The sequence below is a fragment of the Nelusetta ayraudi genome, unplaced genomic scaffold (genome assembly GCF_046127955.1).
Source record: "Nelusetta ayraudi isolate G7.1 ecotype Tasmania unplaced genomic scaffold, CSIRO-AGI_Nayr_v1 ptg000048l, whole genome shotgun sequence".
NCBI classification, from domain to species: Eukaryota; Metazoa; Chordata; class Actinopteri; order Tetraodontiformes; family Monacanthidae; genus Nelusetta; species Nelusetta ayraudi.
Window position 1 is genome coordinate 14,420,317 of NW_027466098.1, and position 21,372 is coordinate 14,441,688.

The following is a 21,372-nucleotide window of genomic DNA, read 5'->3' on the forward strand; positions in this document are numbered from 1 at the left end:
CAGCGGGGAGCCGTGAGGTCAAAGTCCAGCCTAGGAAGCCAATTTATCTACAGGATATCGTGGCTGCATCCTCAGAACACCACCGCACCTTACAGCTCTGCCGCCTTTCACTGTCCACATCGATTTTCTGGCAATTGGTAAATAACAGCTCCTGCTGACTGTGAGATTACGGCTACATTTTCTCAGCGCTGAGAGGCTGCCAATTGCCGCTTCCAGGAGGCGATGCGGCAGAAGCGGCTGGTTGGCTGGTGTGTGACCACTCGGGATGCAGGACTCCTCCTCCCAAATAAGATTTTTCCAATTCAAAGAACATGCTAACCAGGACTATTTTATACCAATTTTGAGGAATGTTGTCATGGAAATAAATCTACTTGTGAATATATTTAGCCCTCTGTTTACAGCCTCCAAAAATTCCCTATATTAGCTTCCTGCTAAAAGTGAAGCGTTGCTGGACCTCCAACGACTGCAAGGGCTGAGCTGGCAGAGGTTGGTGCTCTCTCTGACATCACAATGGGCAAACTTCCTGAACTGCACATTACAGAACACGTTTCAATCTAAAAAAGTAAAGGATGGATTCTCGTTTCTTGGGAAAGTATGGCACCATTGCAATAATTTTCGATGGAAGGACAACACAATGGTGGGAACACTTTGCTATGCATGACTTCTTCTCTCAACTCATGCATATCATGTTTACACATTCACTCCAGCACATGAAGCCTGCTTGGAGTGAGAGTCGTATGGGCATCTGTCACACAGGGCTGTGTGCCCTATGAATGAAAGTGATATGAAAAGGTCCCCTGTTTTTGAGTCCTTATCACTTGCAGGGCTACTCCAACCGGCCTGCACAGCCTTTAAGTCTCCAACCCATTAAATAGTCCACCTGCATCGGTCTGCGTTTTGTTTTCCAATTCAAAAGGTTGTAGTGTTTCTCCTCCTGAGAGTGAGTGTAGCTCGGCAGCCTTGTAAACACACAAAAGAAATGCTGACGGGGGAAATGGCACGTATGGATTTTACGCAATGAATTATAGATAAATCCCAGCATGCAAATGTCCTGGGAAACACACATAGTGGGTCCATCAGTGTGTGTGTGTGTGTGTGTGTGTGTGTGTGTGTGTGTGTGTGTGTGTGTGTGTGTGTGTGTGTGTGTGGATGAGTGCGTCCCTGGGTGACAGACAGAGGGTGTAGTGGTCTGCAGGTCAGACACAGACATTAATTTGGCATTGCTTTCATATAATGGGGACACACACACACACACACAGACACACACACACACACACACACACACACACACACACACACTAAAAGGCAGGAACTCATCTATATTTCATATCAATATCATATAATTTACACAATCCATATGTGGATTGCGCAGCCTCCGATGCCCGAGGCTCTAACTCTTAACTTCCATCTTTACGAGCAGTTTATCTTATTATAAAATCCATACTTGTATTTTTTTGTGTGAAATATATCCGGCATAGTTTCCCATCTGTTGTGTCCAGTATTCCCGGGGTGTGTCTGGGGAGCCATACACGCCTGTGCGCCACCACAGGGACCTTCTCTCTCTCTTTCCATCTGTGCCGCCCTCACTGCTGCCTTTGGGCGCCATCTGCTGGTCACATTTAGGTTTAAAAAAAAAAAAAAGTATTCCTACAACGAAGAGATGCGAAGAGATATTTCGGGCGGAGGAGAAATTATTTGGCCAGTGACAAGGTTGTCACCATCAATATCATTGACCATGAAAACCTGTCTATTAACTTCCTGAGGCCTTTTATTCCATTAACTGTTTAAAGTTGAATAGCCTTTGCTGACTGAGAGGAATTTACCTTATTTTTTATTTGTCATTATTTATTTATCGACTTGCGCTGTGACTTGGAGTTACTGCCCTGCTTACTGCAAGCATACTGTGCAAGTGGGAGTTATGTATGAGTTATGTATGAGCCTGGTGGATTACAAAACTGTTCAATAGCCCCTTTGGGGATAAATAAAGTTCATTCTAGTTATGATGGATGGGTTTAAATGCTACGCCATACAGACAAAGGTTTAATGAGGCCTTTCAAGGCCTTAGACTCAAACTAAATGATCAGGGTGCGCAACACTGGATTTAGTCGTGATCTTCTGGGATTTGAAGAAGTTTTTGTTAGCAAACAATGGAGAGACTTCCTTCCCACTTCCCTTTCTGAAGACGGGAGTGACAGCCGTGCAAGCGAGGATCTCAACTACAACTGAAGATGACAGAGGAAGTTGCAGGGTTGGGTTGACTTGACAGACAGTGGATGGTTTGAGTGGGGCTTCCTGCATGGAGACAATCTGACAGGGCGCGTGCTGCTCTGCTGCTCTGTCTCAAAAAAAAAAAAAAAGTCCCACGCCAGGAGGGATGAATTCCATTTCTGTCATGTTCTATTTTAAAGTTGTGACAAGGGAACAATATCTGATGGCAGAAACTAATTTTCCCTGCAGCCCCTGACTCAGCTTGGCCCCAACTCAGACCGCCTGGATCTTCTTATCTCACGCTTCCGTCCCATCATGAGGCCTTTTACATTTGCAGTCTGGACACGATGGAGGAGAAAACAAGATGGGAAATCACCCTGGACGCACAAACAACCACTTCACATCTCACCTACACACAATCAGCTCGCACTGAAACAAATATACTCGGGGGAGTAATTTCCATATGCCGACCTGAGCGCTGTCGCTTCCTGTTTATCTGATTGTTATTGTTTTTTTGTTGTGAGGGGGCGACTGTTGTCTTGGAAACCAGCATCCTTTCTGTGAGACTGATAAATAAGCCAATATTCATAGTTTCACAGCTGTGGTCACAAGAAAGTTAAAGCTTAAAAGTTTTATTACAACCTCCATTACAAACATCCAAACCGTTTGACAACAAACACAAATTGAAACTTATGTATAAAGATTAAAACAAATGTCAAAAGTGTCGTACAAACCAAATGAAATGTCTCTCAAATATGTCAAATCAACATATTCTGGATATATTCATGAAATGTTAAGATGGGGAAGAGCTTCAGGAGCAGCCTTCAATAAAGCACAGGAAAAGAAAAGAAATGCAGATGATGGATGAGGATCTCTAAGTAGGACAAGGATGTTTTGTTTTTGTAACCGAGGAACCAAAAAAAAAATACATCTTGGTTTCATCTCAGAGAAAGAGTGCAGAATGAGAGGGAAAACCGCAGAAGGAAGAAAAAACAATGAAGACGGCAGCGGGAGAGACGAAGCAGAAAGAGGAAACAAAAGGGTGACGTTCAAAAGCAACACTGACAAACAGAGACTTTGCACGATTATTCAAAAGGATTTGCAGTGTGCACATGTTGTTCCACCTCCAGCCCCGTGCACGAGGTGGTACCTCCCTGTCACCCTGTGACAGCGCAAGACAGGCAGTGACCGAAAGTGAAGAGGTGAGCAGTTAGATGTGCAACAAGTTGAGAAATGCCACTCCTGTGATTTCTATGGGGGAGTGAAATCTTCAGAAGGTGACAGTGAAGTGCAGATTGGTCCCAGTGCTCTGGAGGAGAGAGAAAGGAGGAGAAAATACACAGAGGGAGTAAAAACAATGTGTGGATGGAGTAACACACTGTGTATTTTTGTATATTCTGTACTATATACTACTACTAACCACTACTGCTCGTAGTACTTTAATATGTCATGGCGTCTACACCCCACACCTGTGTGGGTTCCTTAAAGGCACATAAACACTCTGGCTTGTCTACTGGAATTAACAACCTGTCTAAAGGGACAGTTCACCAAAAATTGATGTGACTTTGTTGTGACATTTTCTCACTCACATAACCTCTTTTTTTTAATATTTCCATGTTAAATTGTATACTTTTTTTTCCCACTGAGGTATTATGTATGTGGGCGTAGTTCAAAATAAACATCCACACACGCAGAGCAGGCTGACACCCACCTCAGACACCAAGGCAGAGCCTGAGCTCCTCCAGGGTCAGGCCTCGGTCGCCGTCCCCGTCACAGTGCTGGATGCACCTCTTGGCACAGCGTCGCAGCTTCAGCCGTCGCCGCAGGAAGCGACGAAGAGGACGAGCCTCGCGTTCGCTCAGCACTCCGCTGGAGTCCACGTCCAGCTGGAGGAAGTGCCACCGCAGAGCCGCCTCTGGTCCGGAGGGCTCAGAATCCAGGAGCACAGGAGGAGAGGAAGCGATGTCCACAACTGTGGAGGTGGAGAAGCTGGAGGTGATTGAGGAGGAGCTTGGGCTGGAGGTGGAGGAGGTGGAACTGGAGGTAACAAAGGAGGAGCTGGAGGATGAGTAGGAGCCTGGGCTTAAGGTGGTGGAGAAGGAGCTGGAGGAGGAGGAGCTTGGGCTGGAGGTGAATGAGGAGGAGCTGGAGGAGGAGGAGGAGCCTGGGCTGGAGGTGGTGGAGAAGGAGCTGGAGGAGGAGGAGCCTGGGCTGGAGGTGAATGATGAGGAGCTGGAGGAGGAGGAGGAGCCTGGGCTGGAGGTGGTGGAGAGGGAGCTGGAGGAGGAGGAGGAGGAGGAGAAGGAGCCGGGGCTGGAGGTGGTGGAGCTGACGGCTTTAGGTGGGGACCTGGGGACGGTGGTGTCTGACGGTCTGATGGGAAGAGACAGAGATGATTAAGCCAAGTCTAAAGTTTCTTTCTGGTTTTGTTTCTCAGCTTGTTGAAGCTGCAGGCATCCGGATCGTTCAGAGGAACTGGTTTGACCTCCGTAAAACCAGATCAGCTAAATCAAGTCTGCAGAGGGACTAAAAAAAAAACCTCAAGTCTAATATCTGCTTTGGGTTAATTGACTCCGAATAACACAATGCAACAAGAACACTGAAGACAGAAGACAAACCTTCAACAAGAAGAATTGTTTTTCATTCAGCAAAGTCACTGTTTGTTTCGATTTACTCTAAGTCAGTGTAAGGTTTTTTTTTTCCAACTGTACAGTGTGAGCAGCCGAAATCTTCAGATACCTGTGATCAGGTTTCTGCAAATCACTGCAGAGCTTCTGTGACTCCACTAAATTAATAACTCACAACATCTGTCTCTTACAGTTTCTTCACAACTCTGTAAATATCAGATTTCACAACTGACTCCATGATGATGGTAGTGATGACTGATTCAGTTTTGCAGGGAAGGAAGACAAACTGAATGCAACATAGTGAAACGCAGGAGATTATATAGAAACAGTTAAAAAAAAAAAAATGTGCTTGCAGCTTCTAACCAGGTGGTGGCGGCCAGAGGACAGACTCACAGTGCGAGACTCAGACTTTCAGCAGGTTGTGCTTTCTGTTGGAGGGTTCGGACCAGACTCCTCAGGAAGTGCTGCCTTCGAGCTCCACGAAATCCTGGAAAAAACAGACAATAAAACCTGCAGTGGGTGTTGGAAAGTGATGACTGAAACACCAGGGTGCCAAAGCACGAAACTCGTGGTACGTACCTGGGAGAGGTTTCACTCTGTACCGATGATGTTTCAGCTGTTTGTCAGTCCTGCTGCACTTTGGGATCTCATACCTAAAAAGACACCAACCAGGTGGCTCACAGATAAATAACTAAAACTAACAAAACACAAAATCATACACAAAAAAGGAGCTGCAAGGTCATGAATGACTTTACTACTATACAGGACATTATGTCTCAGGGTAAGACACCTTTTCAAAATAAAAACCTATGGACCTTTAAGGTATACTTGCGATTTATTTTAACAGTTTTCTAGCAACTAGGACAACCTGCTCGTGTCGTTCGTGGTTTAGTTCGAGTCGAGGAGGCCAAGAGAGACGGATGGGAGGAGGATTACCTCACAGAGGTGCCGGGCAGCGGTCTGCCACTGATCGCTCTGACACACCAGCAGTAACCTGAGGCAGCGTGACACTGCACAGGGCTGTAGCGGCCGTCTGCAGTGCATTCTGGGATAAAACGCTCACTCTCTGAGTGCAGCTGGGAGAGCAGCGATGCTCGCAAGTGCTCGCACGTCTGAGAGCCACCTATATGCATGGATGGACACACACACACACACACACACACACACACACACACACACACACACACACACACACACGAGTTTGCAGAGCTGAGAGACAGTAAGTGTGGTTATCCAGGTACGGTGCCATCTACCAGCTTCTCTCCTCACTAAGTGGCTTCCTGTGGGGTCAGAGTTCATCTGGATGGTCATCCAGGACGGAGGAGCTGTCAGCACTGAGAGAAGTTCACTGTCAAAGTGAGGTAATTGAACATCTGGAATTCAGTAAAACTAAACAACAGGACAGATTTTTTCACTCAGACAATATTTTTTTTTAACTAATAAATCTGTTTGTGTTTTCATTTTATAAAAGTAGAATGTTTCTGGAGTTGGCTCAGTGTCACCTGAAGGTTTCCTGGGAGTCACAGTGGTCACCGGTTCAGTGGTTTCATCTGGTCGTTACAAATGAAAAGAACAAAAATAGAAAATGTATCTGTAACACGGCGGGAAAATTTAAGTCAACGTTCTTTGCGGAACAATTCAGTGAAAGCGCAGCGAAGGTTGGAACTTTGAATAATACTGTACATGTAAAGAATCTTTCTCACCATGGATCAGAGCTGAATCTCCATCTGTGAACTTTGCCATGTGATCTGTTTGAGATATGATGGGAATAAAATCATCAGTGTGGGAAAAATCCGAACTCTGACTCTAGAATTAACTCTTTATGCCGTATCCTACCTGTGCACATTTGCCCTAAATAGTGAGCAAAGTACATCCTGCACATTTTTTAATTTCCAAATATTTTTCTGTTGCCTATAGTTGTCAGAAAATTGTTATGCAATTTTGTTCTTCGCAGCATCATTCTTGTAATCATTTAGCAAATTAAAATAAATAAATAAATAAAAAAACACAACTATATGTTAGTCATAGATACATATGACTCTCTGCTCTTTGCATAGTCACACTGTTCTGAAGCCAACACAGAATAACTGAGATGTCGCAGTCGGACCGGTGCAGTTGGGGATCAGATGGAAGACGGAGGAGCCGCTGATGGGTTGGCCATCGGGCGTCGAGCACCAGCAGTAGCCGGTCTGGTCCATGCACTGCAGCGGCAGGAAGTGGCCGTCTGGGCGGCACCGGGGCACAAAGACTGCAGTTGCTGGACTCCTCTGGGCCTCCAGGGCCTCTCGGGCCTGGCGCTGAACCAGCTGGCATTTGGACAGAGCTGGATCTACACAGAGGTACACATGCTAAACGCAGGGAGCTTCATCACCATCATCATCGTCATCATCATCGTGTTACCTAAGCAGCGTGACCGTGGAGCTGGGCGGAGCTGAGAGTTGATGCAGCGGGCCCTCTGGAAGGCACACGCTGATTTATACAGCCTGCCGTTGGTGCCGCACATGGCTCTGTGGCGCCCCCCCTGGCAGCCGAGGAAACAGACCTCAGGCAACTCACTCTCAGTGGGCTGCAAAATTGAGATGTGTACGAAATGTATTTTTTCTAAGATCTGAAACAGCTGTTCCAAATATTCTGACGTAGCTCTAGGCTAGTTTGTGCAGCCAATTTAGTTTTTACAGACTGGCAACAGTGAAGGTGTTCAACGCTGATACTGAAGCTTTTGAAGCAACAAAAAGGAGAGAAATCCATCCTAAAAAACTACCAACAAATGTAAATATTCAACATGAGATGTAGTATACTACTGCTGTCTCTCTCTCACACACAAAACCTCACTTTATCACTGCTTCTTTGTTCCCAATCTCTCCCTCAGACAGGCGCTTGCACGTATAGTTATGCGCATAACACACACACACACACACACACACACACACACACACACACACACACACACACACACACACACACACACACAGGTGAGGGAATTTGTTATGGTGGCTTTGACATGGTGTCGGTTGTGTTGACATAGTTTGAACCTGAATGAGAGCTGTGTGCCTCTTGTCAAGTTAACATGATTGATTTGTTAAAGATTAATTTGAAAACATAAACAACCGCGGCCCAACATTCAACAACTTCTACCGTACAGGTGAAGTATTTAACACACTGCAGCCAGCGAAAGGCAAACTGCATCAGCACAGAAATGTGCACAAGATTAAAATGTGAGTTCCCTGCTGTAAAATAATAATAATAATAATCTTTCCCTGTTGCATTTTGGATTTAGGCATGATGTCAAACTCCAATAAAAGTCAGGATGACGAATAGATGGTGAAAACAAAGGAAGTGAATGTAGGAATAGATATAATGAGGCGGCTGCACCTGAAAATGGTGGGAGGCTGAGTAGGAATCTAAAAAAAAAGACTCCGAGACCAATAACACAGTTCCGTCTGCTTGAGGAAAACTCATCGCCAGAACCTTGTGAATCTCTGCTCATATAGAGGTTCAGTGAGGTTTCAGAGCGTCTGCTGACGTGCAGCAGTGAGATTCTGTTGCATGCACGATTTAAGCTCAGACATGCCGAGGTGTGAAACACTCTTGTGAACGCACTTCTCTCTCTGGCTGTCATTAATTTGCTTTAATGCTCAATAACACATGCAATGACGACGATGACATGTTTGACATCCCTGTGTGCAAACACTACTTTCACTCACTCTTTAGAGATGATGACGTTGATGAAGTGTTTTTTTGCAGGTGAACAATGTGCATCTGTGCAGCTTATTGAATATGTACCGAATAGCACTGCATGAATAATCCCACGACCACAGATGGCCCACACTGTATTAACTGCAGAGTCCTTCCCATGCAGAAATTCACAGTTTAATAGGATACTTTTAAAAAGGCTTTACTGTGTATTTTCCCATTTGCTTCAGTGCTGCAGTTTTGTCAAGAATTATTTAAAGGTCTGGGGTGTAACAGGATTTTGGAGAGACGTATCGGCCTGTATGTGTATATTAAAAAAGAAAGAAAAGAAAAGGGATCAGAAAGCAGTGATTAGTATCAGTGTGGCCTCCATGTTGTTACGCACTGCATACATATCCAAAAATACATGTGTGTTACTTCCAAAAGTCACTCACGTGGTTCAATGGCTTGTAGCTAAAGCCTACTACGGTTTAAAATATATTCAAAGTTGCACAGTAGCTCTTTATCCTTCAGGTTCTCCTTTCTCACACACATCCTCAGTCACACACCTGTCTGCCTCCTCTGGCCTGAATAAGTCAAATATTTGTCCAGCAGCAGTGCGCTTGTGGTTTTATAATTTGGTCATGTTGGCTTGAGTTGACCTACCATCCTAAGGGGAATTCCACACACGCGCCAACAAAAATAACACTCATGGCTCGAGATGATTTAAGCACCCAATTTACGCTGACAAACAATGTTTATGATATTTGTTCTATTTGGTGTGGTCTTTCTTATTAAAGCTAAAATAAATATATAAGTAAGAAAAGCAATAATAATTCGGATCCATATTCTGTAATAGAAGAATACAGGAAAATGTTTGTGAAGATTCTCGGTCGTCCAGGCCACCGTAGGTCTTGAAAGTTAACTAAAGGCAATTAACTCAAGTTTGAGGATTACAGATGAAATACTCTTCACATGAAGTGCTGCGTAAACATACATATTAATATTATAGTACACTTTAAAACAGGAAATCCTTCTTAGTCGCAATACTAATTCAATAATGGGCGGTTAGGTTTCGCCATGGTACAAGCAGAGTTCGCATCCTACCGTGGCTCTGACACTGCCAAACAAGTCCAGCATGGCAACGACGGTGAGCAGGAGGCGGCAGCTGAAGCGGAGGACGAGCATCTTTCCGGCCGGTTCCTCAAGCTCCGAAGGACGAAGGTGCTGAGGTCCGGAGCCGAGACCCAGTCACGGTGTCCCGGCTGCTCCGAGGAGGAGTGACAAGAAGACGACGAAAGTTTCGCTCTGAGGTATGAAAACAGGGGGACGGCCCCTTCCTGTTTGTCACCTTCTTAAAATTACTTGAATAATAATAATAATAATAATAATAATAATAATAATAATAATGATAATAATAATAATAATAATAATGATAATAGTCTTCATTTTAGCTAAACAATGTTTTTCCACGTATTCACAATCAATTGTGTGTAGTTTGTTAAAAACTAAATTTTTAAAATAACGTCTGGCTTTCGCCCAGACCATAACCATATTTTCCATATGGTTAGGGAGTTGCTGAATATTCTAAATCAGTTTGCATTACAAACAGATGGACATTTTTTGCCTGAACAAGGACAAGTGAAATCGATTAAAATAAATAGAGACACCAAGACAAGCCGGAGGTATTTTATAAGGAAACTTTTATGTGTGCTTTGTGAAATTCACTTATCATTAGAGACAGAAGGCGTTGCAGTTTCCAGTACAGCAGATAAGGTTTGATATTAAAGAGTACAAAAAAAGGAAAAAAAAAAAAAAATCACAATTCCAGAGTTCATTTCTCTCAAACCTCACAGGGAAACAAAATGGGGAAGAAAAATAGCTTTTGGTCCAAGTCTTTCTGTTTCGATCCGTCACTGTCTGTCCCGACCCTGGTCTTCCTTCCTTCCTCTCCCTCTTACAGCCACCCAGACAGCAGAAAAACCACTCGCCTGTGTTTAATTTCAACAAGAACTTTCTGATAAAGGGGGGCCTTGATTGATACCCGAAACGTCCCACAGTAATCAGATGTTGCGCACAATAGGATTGCATAGTTTATTTTACACAACAATTTACTCTCAAGATTTTTGTTTTGTTTTTGTTTTTTGTTTTTTGTTTTTTGCGCCTAATGCAATGTTTACATCAAGACCCCTTTTCCTTATCTTCCCTCCCTTGAATTCTTTTTCCCTTTTCTTTGGAGGCAAATGGGGAGTGGAAACGTGGGGGACAGGAAGTGGGAGAAAGTAGGAGAGGTGCAGGGCTGTATAGACACCATTAGGCACGTGTTGTTTTATTACTTTCACAATTTTCTCCTCGGATTGCTTTAACGGTTTGTGGGTAGAAAAAAAAACGAAATAAAATAAAGAAGATCCCGAAGGGCTGTGAGAAACTTTATTGGGCCAATCAGATAAATCTCTGTCTGTAAATGTGCGTGATTTCTAGCTGGTAAAACTGTACTTGTTCTGTTTCTTCTACTGCAGCTTCGCCTACCATATAAATGTCTAGTTTATGTATTTAAATATGTCCACTCTGGGGGAGGGGGAACAGATTAACAGAAGCAATGACCTGTGGGTAAATGTGTTGCCTGTCAGGGGATTTATACAGGAGGAGGACTTCAGGTTCATTAGCCTTGAATTCAATTCATTTATTTTTTTGAATCAGTATTTTTTTTTTTTTTTTTTAGTTGCTAAAAGAAAGAAGAAAAAAAAAATCTGACAAGACATCTGGAAGCTCAAACCTTTCCGCCGCTGAGACTGCAGCGCTTGCTCACTTTCTTGCTTTTTTTTTTATTTGATTTTAATTTATTTATTTTTAAATAACTGTCACTCTTTTTCACCCCCGGTGGGAAAAGCCTGTGATCGATGATTCGCAATAGGTGGGACTGTCGTTCTTCGCACTGAAAAAAAAAAAAGTATGTACAGCGCTGAGTCCTGCCTTCCCACCGTTCCCCTCTCCACCCCCCCACCACCACCACCAACACCAACACCACCACCACCACCACCCTGCTCCAGAAAACAATTAAAAAAAATAAAATAAACGGAGAACAAGAACAAATCAACAAAGACAAGAAGAGGAAAAAAGAGCTGAGGTTAGACAGGTCACCTTATCCAGCAACATGGTCAATTATGGGTAAATATGACATTTCATCTCTGGTTGGTCAACACTCTCGACTCACCCCGCCCACCCCACCCCGCCCCCACCCCACCCCACCCGGTCACATGTCTCTCTAGCATCTAATACACAGACCTCGCCACTTGCCCTAATGTCCTCCCCGCAAAATGCCCTCAAACCACCATGGCAAGAAGAAAAAAAATATATATAAAATAAACAAAAAATTAGCATAAGAATCAGATTAACTTGCCCCCAGCCCCTTCCCCTCCCCCCCCCACAGCCAAACCCCTCCCCCCCGTTTGACCCGAGCAAAGGCAACGCGCAGGGGGGAGGTGTGAAGCTAAAGACCCCCGCCCCCACTAGAGAGCACCTGCCCCTGGCTACGCCCGTTCCTACAAGCCTCCACTCCTCTCAGCATGTCTCACAACGTCACAGAGCCGCCGGAACGCATCGGGGCGCAGGCCAAACCAAACTACGCTTCAATCAACAAGCTCAGCCGTAAAGGGGGGGGAGAGGAGAAATGAAAAAAACAAAACAAAAAAACAAAAAACAAAAACAACTCTTGATGATTTCTAAAACGGCACACGCAGGGGCACCCTCCACTCGCACTCTTTTCCAAAATGCTCACCTCCTCCGCACACACAGAGTAGCTCTCTACCTCTACCTCTCTCTCTCTCTCCCTCTCTCTCTCTCTCTCCCCTCCCTTCCTCCTCCTCTCCCTTCCTTTTGTCTCTCCAGTCATCTTCCTCTACAGGTCGCTCTCTCCGTAAAGGGCGGTGGAGAAGGACATGTAGTCAAGGGCGCCGGGGACGCCGTCGGGCCCGCTGTAGGGCGCCATGCGGGCGATGCAGTACTCGGCCTGGTCAGGCGGGAGTTCCCTCCGCAGCTCGTCGGCTGTGATGAAGTTCTGGGTGGACGGGAAACAAGACAGGAACGTCAAATGGATGGAGTTCAAATGTTCATTGCATTTCCATTCAAGAGTGTGGAGAGAGAAACGCACCTTGTCTCCAGCCAGGATCTTGAAGGAGGCGATGACCTGGTCAGCTGTGTCCGTGTCTGTCGTTTCCTTGGACATGAAGTCAATGAAGGCCTGAAACGTGACGGCGCCGCTGTTGTTGGGATCGACGATGCCCATGATGCGGGCGAACTCAGCGTCACCCTGGCAACCCGGGAGACAAGGGGGGTTAACCGGTAGCAGGGTGGAATGTGCATCTCAGACACGAACATGAAGAGAATATGAAGTGTGAGGAGAATGCAGGTGTTTTAAAACCCGGGCCTGACATCTATAAACTTTTTGTCTATTTAAATGACTTTGAGAACCTGTCTATATAATTTCTGAACTCCTCTATTTTAAGAATACACATAATTTTCTTTCCATTTAATTTCCATTTAATCTCAGATCAATATGGCCCGTGTTTTAAAGTATCGGGACTTCACACTTTAGTCCAGATATTTCACACTTCACACATGGATGTGGCAGAGTGAACACACACGACACGATCACTGGTGGAATCCATGGCAAACACAGACAGATGGCAGCTCAAACAGGAGCGTGTCGTTCCGATGGAAGGTATGAAACATGGCGGCTAGACTACGACTCGCTCAGTCAAGACGTGCGGTGGAAAGGAATGAGATGAGCTCGCGAAGAGAATGAAGACAAGACCACAGGGCGTCTGCAAGTATCGGACCAGATTTTAAAATATTGTAAAAATAAATAAATAAATAAATAAATAAAAAATCAAACAAAACATGAGCAAAAGCTCTGACTGAAAGGTTAAGTGTGTAATATTTGAAGATTTTGAAGAAGAAACAGCGGCATCAAGTGGTTACATTTCAGATTGCAGCATCTTTCACTCTCCCTGCTGCGCTTGCCAGTGAACTACAGTGGCTTGTGCACCCAAATCTGGATACTTTGTCTACTTCTTCTTCATTGGTTTATTTCAAGACACGAACAGCAACCCGAATTACGAAACGTGCTGTCAGGTGGGCTGGACTGTCCACATCTGGCTTCCTTCGAAATATGGCAGCTAACTCGGAGAAATACCCTGTTATATGTATATTCTTATATACATGAGAGCAGTTCTCAGGGCAGGAAACCCAAATGACTTGTATTGAACTGCGATTATACACTTTTACCAATGTATTTATGGGTAGTATATTAAGCTTTTACAAACATAAAAATTTAAAATCATAAATCAAGCCAAATATTATACACTGGACCTGGACTGGTAAACTCAACGAAAAGCAGTTTGGGACCTGCAGACACCCTGAGAGAACTTTATGGCAGCAGCAGGAGCAGCAGCAGCAGCAATACCAGGCTGGTCCCCGTAGAAATGAGTAGAGCTCGGAAATCTTCTGAGACCATCTGTCCTGAGCGCTTCTGTGGGCCGCCACAGCACAGCACAGCAAGGGGCACAGGAGACAGGGGTGCGGTGGTGTTGGGGTTGGGGTTGGGTGGAGTGTTCAGAGAGATACAGGTGGCAAGAGAGGAGCAGCAAGACGTTAAGAGAAAGAAAAGGTTGCAGAGAGGAGGAGTTGAAGAAACAGAAGGATGTTTGAGGGGGGGAGGTGGGAGAAGATACAGAAAAAGAAACAAAGCACACATAGTTAGCAACTGTGCAAAGAAAAAAAAACCCAGCAGACAAACAGGGAGCACGCACAGAGGGGTGGAGGAGGTGGCGACTGCTGCTCAGCAGGTGAGAGAGACCCTCTGAGAATCAAAGCAGCAGCAGTGCAAGCAACAGAGACCTCTGGTGGACAGGCAGAGGCTCGGCATCTCAATGCCGTCCATGCTGACGGGGAAGAACCAGGAAACTATCAGGAGCCTCTGAGCAGGTGCACTGAGTGATCACTGAGCAGCTCCAGTCTTAGATGAATATTATTGTTTGTAAGTTAAAGGGAGACTAGTTTAGAATAAAGATCATTTTTTTCACGCAGCTTAATTAGAATTGGAATCCTAACTGTCCTGTACATGGGAGCTGGGAGTGCAGCCCAGTGAGCCCAACTTTGCGCCCCTGCTCAGGCAGCCTGACAGCACAGCGTCCCTCTCTCTACCAGCGGTCCCGGACCCCCTACCTGCTTGTCGTTCTCCACATCGTAGCCCAGACTGATCAAACAGGCTTTGAACTCCTCGGCCTTCAGGGCCCCGCTGTGGTCCTGAGGTTCGGCCACGCGCCCAATGACAAGAGGAGCAACATCATGAGGGTGAACCCGATGGGAATGCAGAGGGATGGAAAGGTGACGTCACGTGAGGTCCGGAGGATGGAGGATGGAGAGACAGACAAACATCCACGGACGTTTAGACAGCGTTGGCATGCACCGCTGGACAGGTCACCATGACAAAACACAATGGCCACAATTTTTATGTATGCGTGTGTGTTCGGGCTGCACGATATTCTGTAAAAACCCTTGATACATGAACATCGCCGCTTAACTCACTACGTTCGATGCAGTTCAAGCTTGCAATGTGTCTAATTCCAAAGTGATTTTGCAGCGACTATAAGCTTCAGATATACTGTGCAGCCCGAATGTCTAGTCTACACACATCAATGTAAGACAAGCATCTTGCATTGTTTTTTTACAGAGAGGACACACACACACACACACACACACACACACACACACACACACACACACACACACACACACACACACACACACACACACACACACACACACACACACACACAGATGGCTGGTTGTGGAGATGTTCATCTTATTGAGGTGCATCAGTTCTAGATGATCCGGCTGGACAACAACCCACTAATCAGCACCAGTTTCAAGATAAAATTTCATCAGAGACTGAGAGAGATTTCACAGCTGGTCTGACCATCTGAATGTTTGAAATAAGTGTGTAGCTAAAGAGATAACCATAAAAAAGACGCTAAAAAATAACAACAATAAAATTGGTTGATCTCTTTTCCTGTGTCTTCAATCCTTTTCATCTCTGAAACAGTCACTAGTCTGTGAATTCCAAACACTGAAAAAAAAATCACGGCGGTCTAAATGAATGTGTGCTTGTGTTGTGCCCGCCTGTGAGGGGAAAAGACAATCTTCCGAGCGATCGCATGTGTGGCAACCCTCTCTCCCGCTTGTCATTGAGGAAAAATGCAAAAATCGCAAAATGAAAAAAATCGAAACATTGATGCTGTTCCTCCCAGGCAAACTATTCAAATTGACTCAAACCCTGGTTTATTCCAGTCTGACCTGCACTGATTAATCAACGTTCTAATCAAATGCGTCAACACGGATTGAATCAGCAAACTAAACTTGACCATGACTCTCTCTGCAGACCCTGAACTACCTTGCAGAACAAAGAGAAATCACTGCAAGTTGAACCAACGTTCGGGACAGAACTGGCAGCAGATTCAAACCCTCTAACCGTGTGCGAGAACAAGTTGAGGGGGAAAAAGGTCAAGGCCCTGACCTTGTCAAAGTGGTTGAAGGAGGCCCGGTACTCTATGAGCTGCTCCTGGCTGATGCCCTTGGCGTCACGTGTCAGGATCTGGTTCTCCACCTCGTTGATGGTTCTGGCGATGGTGGTCAGCAGCTGCTCCCAGCCCACACGAAGGTGCTGCAAAGACGAGAACGCAGAGCTCAGGACTCACAGCATAGTCAAGAATCGTCTATGGGAGGACGTAAAAAGACGCCACATTTTCAGCATCAATCCCAGTGAACGCCTTATTAAAGAGAGAACACAATCGGCCCGAGAACCAAACCTTGAGGAACCTCAAATGTAAGTGGAACAAAAAAAAGGAAGTAGTAAGATGAGGAGTGAACAAAAAAAATAGAGTGAGAGTTTATCGTAATTGACTGTAAGTACCAATTGCTCTCAAATAAATATCCATCTTGTCCTAAATTGTCTATAAATCAAACTGACTTTTATTATTAAATAAAGCGATGATGCCCATGTTTGTTACCTCCATGGTGTAGGAGGTGTACGGGTTGTCAAAGATGAGGGCCTCCTGGATCTCCTGATGAATCGACTCCAGGGTGTTGATTTCAGGTGTGTACGATATGATGCTCTCCTGGTAGGTCTTCAGGTCCTCCAGCTGTTTCTCCAGAGTGCCGTGCATTTCGATGGCCTTCGCACCGATTTCCTGCCGGCAGCAAACATAGACGGACTTGGATGTCTGTCCTTGGATACGTACGTAGGTGCTGTATACTACACAATCATGCAAAATCCCCAAAACAAGCAAAGGTTCAATTGTCTGAGGGGGGAATAAAACATCCAGCCAGCGAAGCTCGATTAGTAGCGTGCAGATTTGGTTTGTAGACAGTGGGTGACATTAATAGGGGCCAAATTCACCCAAACGGTGAGAAGCAGACTATTTCAATACTGTGCTTTATTGTAAATATGAACTGCTTATTACTGTTGCTTTTTACTGCTGTTGTTTACCTCCTTTTAAAGGTAGTGTGCCTGTAACAACTGGCAGGGGAGCCCTGGCTCTTGAAAGTAAATAAATTGAAATTAAATTGAAACAGACGCGAAACGAGCTGATCCGTTACCTCCATCTTGGCCTTCGAGTAGGCACCGACTTCGTTGGCCTTGTCGGCGAACTTCTTCCTCAGCTCATCATTGGAGTTCTGCTTGTGCAGCTCACCCTGCAGGGCTCGGTCACGCTGCGGCACCAACTCCATAGCCTGAAAAAGAACAACAAGTAAAAAAAAAAGAAACATACCGCACATTATTAACTACAATCCTTCAGTGATTGAACGGCTGCATCGACGCTCTCGACTTCACTCCCCAACCCCCAAAAAATCTGACGTGTGAGCGAGAAACCACCTTACAGGGGAGAGAAAAAGCCGGCCACCGCTGTGAAGAGAGCGCCTACCTTGACCCACTTGCTGTCGATGCTGTCTGGCGTGATGGTGGTATAGGGGTTCCCCCCGGTCAGCTCGATGCCGTTGCTGTCTGCGATGCGCTTCACTTCCGTGTGGATCTCCTGAATGGCCTCCAGCTCCTTCTGGGCTTCGCCCAGAGTGGATTTGAACTGCTCGTGGGCTGCAATCAGACCCTGAGGAGGAGAGGAAGCAGCAAGGAACATCAGATCTGTTTCCTCACCCAAGTGCAAGTTGCTGAAAAACCATAAGCGGATAATCAGAGGATAAATGTTTAGGGTGTTTTTTTCTGTTCTATAATGTAAAAATGGGTGACATTGGACCCTCAACATTACTTAAGGGTTAAATAATGTGTTCCTCACAAATTTTTCATTGTAAAATTTAGGTTCTCAGGAAAAATCACCACTGATCAATTAATTCATCGATCAATAAGGTCAATCAACTAACAATTCATGAATTTATCGATAATTTGCATCACTAATTGCTGCGATTGATTTTGCATGTCACACAATGGACCACGCTGACCATGCTTGCCATCCACTGTGGACTTACCTCGATCTCCTGTATTTTGTGGACGATGAACATGTCCTGCAGGTCCTCCGTAGCTCCCTCCATCCAGTTGTTGAAGGGTGCTGCTCTCTTGGCGTACTCCAGGTACAGTTGATCTATCATCTCCAGCTGCTTCTCGGTCCTCTGTATGATAGATGTAAAGAGTAAGTGTTGAATGGTAACACTACTACTACTACTACTACTACTACTATGACTATTACACCTCTGAAAAAATGATGTCTGGATCCATCCACTTTGCAATCATTATTTTTTTGCTGTTCCTTTTAGAATTTTACTTCGACTAACCAGCAAGTGTAAAAGTAGAGAATGCACGGTACCTCGAGGGACTCTTTGCGATTTTGAGTAAGGGCTCCCAAGGTTCCCCACTGGTCACAGATCACTTGACAGCGAGTGTTGACACTGGCAGAGTCATAGTAGTCCAGATCACTACAAAAAAAGAAGAAAAAAAGAAGAAAACAAAACGATATTAACATCAAACACTTGAATGACTCGGTGGACAGAAGAGCTGGTTTTCTCCGCAAGGTTTTTTTTTTATTCCCTTACTTGAGTTCCTGTGCGATGGCTGCAATCTGCTCGACGCGGTCCTGATGGGCAGCCAAGTCGCTCTCAAAGGCCTCGTGTTTGCGTAGCAAGGCCTTAACTTCTGACAGTGTGGAGGTGGCGTAGTCTTTCTTGGTCAGCATGGCCTCCTTACCTGCACGTGTGTTATAAATAAGCAGAAAAAAAAAGAAAAAAAGAAACAGAGGAGACCTTGAGACAGGCGCTGACGGTGAAGAGAGGAAGGAAGTGGGGGCTTTGCAACAAACAACGTACCGTCAGTCCAGCCTTCATGAATGGCGGCCTTCTGGTGAAACTTCTCTGCCAGGTGCTCCAGTTTTTCCAGGCGTCTGATCTCGCTGAGGATCCACTCCTCGTAGCCCTTCTCCGCTCCCTCCAGAGAGTGCCACGCTCCGTTGATGTCCTGAGAACAGACGGTGGAGATGGTCAGACACACACATTCCTTCACAGTAGTCAATCAATCAGTTGCAGTCAATCAAGAAGGAGGAATATGTACACTGCCAGTCAAAGGTTTGGACACAACTTCTAATTCAAGGTTGTTTTTTTTTTTAATCTTTACAACTTTCTACACTGCAGATAGATACTCAAGACATCAAATATATGAGCAAGATGTAATTATGCAGCAAAGAAAAACAACACGTTAAATAACTCGTAACTAAATAAAGACGGCTATTTTGAAGAATTTAAATACAAAACATGTTTGAGTTATTTTACACTTTCATTGTTTCCAGCATAATTCTGTGTGTTCATACGTAGTTTTGATGCCTTCAGTGAGAAACTGCAACGTCAATAGTCATGAGAATGAAAGAAAAGAAAAATAAATTAAATTCATTCATTCAGGGTGTGTCCAAAAACATCTTTTCACATCAATGGTGACATGACCATTTTACCCTAAAGTGCCTCGAGTTTCTCGGCGAGAGGAGGAGAGCTCGAGTCAATGACACTTTACGTTCTCTCATATTTATCTGTTGGAGTGCTTGTGTTTTACTCTTAGTGTCTCCCTCTGCCCACCCATTGAAGAGTGTCTGCCGTGTTTACAAATGAATAACACCTCTAATGATGAAGGAGAAAAAGAAGAGGATGAAGACTTGGGTGTACTTACAGAGACCATGCGTCCCTCATTTGGCATGAAGGCAGGTCTGTTGCTGAGTCGAAGTTTAGTTTGCAGAGTGTTGAAGCTGATCTCCAGCTGACATTTCTCTTGGACCTAAAAACACAATGAGGCTTATGTTAACAGTATAAATAGAAGAAGGGGGGGGGGGGGGGACAAAAGCAGACCTTTATTATTAATACACTTAAAGCACAGTTGTAAACTCGAACCTTGGGTGGTTTGTGGACACGGCGGTAGTCTCTGAAGTCCTCCTGTTTTGCCTGCATTTCACTCACAGTCTTCTCCCGCTCTCGGTTCTGCAGCCAGGGGATGGTGCGACGGATCCATTCCAGCAGCTGGATTTGGCAGAAGAAGACAAGGATGAGGGAGAAAAAAAAGACACTTGACAATAAACATATGCGCAAAGAATCCACATAGCAGGCGCCAGTTGAACCGTGTCATGTTTCACACTCACATCACTGGCCAACTTCTCGTAGTCCTCCATCATCTGCTCATTCTCCTGGTTGACAGCCAACACTTTGCAGATGCGATTGGCGGCTGTCTCGGCCTATCAGAAAGCACAGTGATGAGACGCCAATCGCGGAGACGATGTGAAGGCCGCTGACGGCAATAAAGGCTCGGTGAAGCCGTTCTGTTTTCATGTTATCTTAAAATCAGGATGCTGCACATCAAGTCAACACTGTCCCATTAAGACCCTCGTCCTGGCATTTAACTCCCCAGACATGTGCCAACACACTCCACACTCAAGCAGTGAGTAAGAATAAATCTTTGCATCATATCAGACACACACTAAAAAAAACTTAAAAAGTGCAATGCCATGAACAATTGACTATAATTTATTGTGTCTGACGAGTGAAAAAATTCATTAAATAACATGCGGCAGCTGTCGATAGGTTAGTTTGAGGTGCTGGTGGTTTTCGTTCTTTTTCTTTTTTTTTAGCTTTTTTAAGCTGCATGCGTCTCCCGTCACAACTCGGGAGTCAACCGCAAGTCTAGTTACAGGTTCACGTTGCGCTGTGGTCCACGTCAGAATGGCTGCTAGGAGATTACACTACAGTACCGCTGTAACAACAAGCACAGTACACACACTATGACACCCTGATCGCTACCAATGCTATGCTACATTTAAACAATTTGCAGCTCTGACATATTCTTCTCTTCAAAACCATGTTTATGCTTTAAATATTTCAATCAATCCTGTTCTAAAACATTTCAGAAAATGAATACAATGATGTTAAAATGGTGAACATCTTGAGGTGAAGAAAGGAAAAAATTGAAGAAATGTCACCAAGTCTTTGGCTCAAGAGATCAACCCAAACAGGTTTGGCTTCCCAAAAACATCACCAGCACAGTGACGTCACAGGACGGAAGAGGAATTTAAGCCCAAAACGTTTGGTTGATCCCTTTTAAGAAGATACTGTGAAAATCCAGAGAAGCATTTGGTGTTGTTCAATTCAGAGTTTCCATCAGGTGGCTGAGCTGTCAATTACATTTTCTTTTAAATTTAGTTTATACTGAAATTAGGGATGCAAATTATTGATTAATTCATTAATCGTTAATTGACTGACCTTATCGATCGATTAATGATTAATTGATTGAAGTGGTAATTTTTCATAATAAAAAATGTGTAAGGAA

General features: G+C 44.7%; 2 protein-coding genes across 9 annotated transcripts in view; both read right to left on the reverse strand.

Annotated features, from left to right (window-relative positions):
• Window positions 1-3,573: 3,573 nt before the first annotated feature.
• On the reverse strand, window positions 3,574-9,695 carry LOC142895047 (uncharacterized). Its single transcript, XM_076035774.1, has 10 exons — window positions 9,615-9,695; window positions 7,236-7,443; window positions 6,943-7,164; window positions 6,539-6,583; window positions 6,328-6,385; window positions 6,089-6,183; window positions 5,772-5,958; window positions 5,415-5,488; window positions 5,229-5,322; window positions 3,574-4,581 (listed from the first exon to the last, which is right to left on the reverse strand). The coding sequence occupies exons 1-10, from the start codon at window positions 9,693-9,695 to the stop codon at window positions 3,921-3,923; spliced, it is 1,725 nt and encodes a 574-aa protein (XP_075891889.1). The 3' UTR covers window positions 3,574-3,920.
• Window positions 9,696-10,193: 498 nt separating this feature from the next.
• The window catches only part of LOC142895462 (alpha-actinin-4-like), a 49,201-nt gene continuing 38,022 nt past the window's right edge, over window positions 10,194-21,372 (reverse strand). For 2 of the 8 annotated variants that reach the window (XM_076036541.1, XM_076036540.1), the window contains exons 9-22: window positions 20,192-20,284; window positions 19,947-20,072; window positions 19,729-19,833; window positions 18,882-19,029; window positions 18,612-18,762; window positions 18,386-18,494; window positions 18,051-18,191; window positions 17,492-17,674; window positions 17,166-17,300; window positions 16,577-16,756; window positions 16,084-16,230; window positions 13,972-14,037; window positions 12,658-12,816; window positions 10,194-12,564 (exon numbers count right to left, since the gene is read on the reverse strand). In XM_076036541.1, coding sequence (XP_075892656.1) covers window positions 12,406-12,564; window positions 12,658-12,816; window positions 13,972-14,037; window positions 16,084-16,230; window positions 16,577-16,756; window positions 17,166-17,300; window positions 17,492-17,674; window positions 18,051-18,191; window positions 18,386-18,494; window positions 18,612-18,762; window positions 18,882-19,029; window positions 19,729-19,833; window positions 19,947-20,072; window positions 20,192-20,284 — 1,902 coding nt within the window. In that variant the 3' untranslated portion in view covers window positions 10,194-12,405. Of the gene's footprint in view, window positions 12,817-13,971; window positions 14,038-14,732; window positions 14,814-16,083; window positions 16,231-16,576; window positions 16,757-17,165; window positions 17,301-17,491; window positions 17,675-18,050; window positions 18,192-18,385; window positions 18,495-18,611; window positions 18,763-18,881; window positions 19,030-19,728; window positions 19,834-19,946; window positions 20,073-20,191; window positions 20,285-21,372 lie in introns of all 8 variants that reach the window. The other 6 variants (XM_076036539.1, XM_076036538.1, XM_076036536.1 and 3 more) reach the window with 4 other exon arrangements.

Coding starts and splice junctions, on each gene's coding strand:
- LOC142895047 (XM_076035774.1), bottom strand. CDS start 9,695: ATGCTCGTCCTCCGCTTCAGCTGCCGCCTCCTGCTCACCGTCGTTGCC. Junction 7,444..9,614: donor TTGGCAGTGTCAGAGCCACG/GTAGGATGCGAA, acceptor CAGCTGTTTCAG/ATCTTAGAAAAAATACATTT. Junction 5,489..5,771: donor CTGCCCGGCACCTCTGTGAG/GTAATCCTCCTC, acceptor GTGTCTTTTTAG/GTATGAGATCCCAAAGTGCA.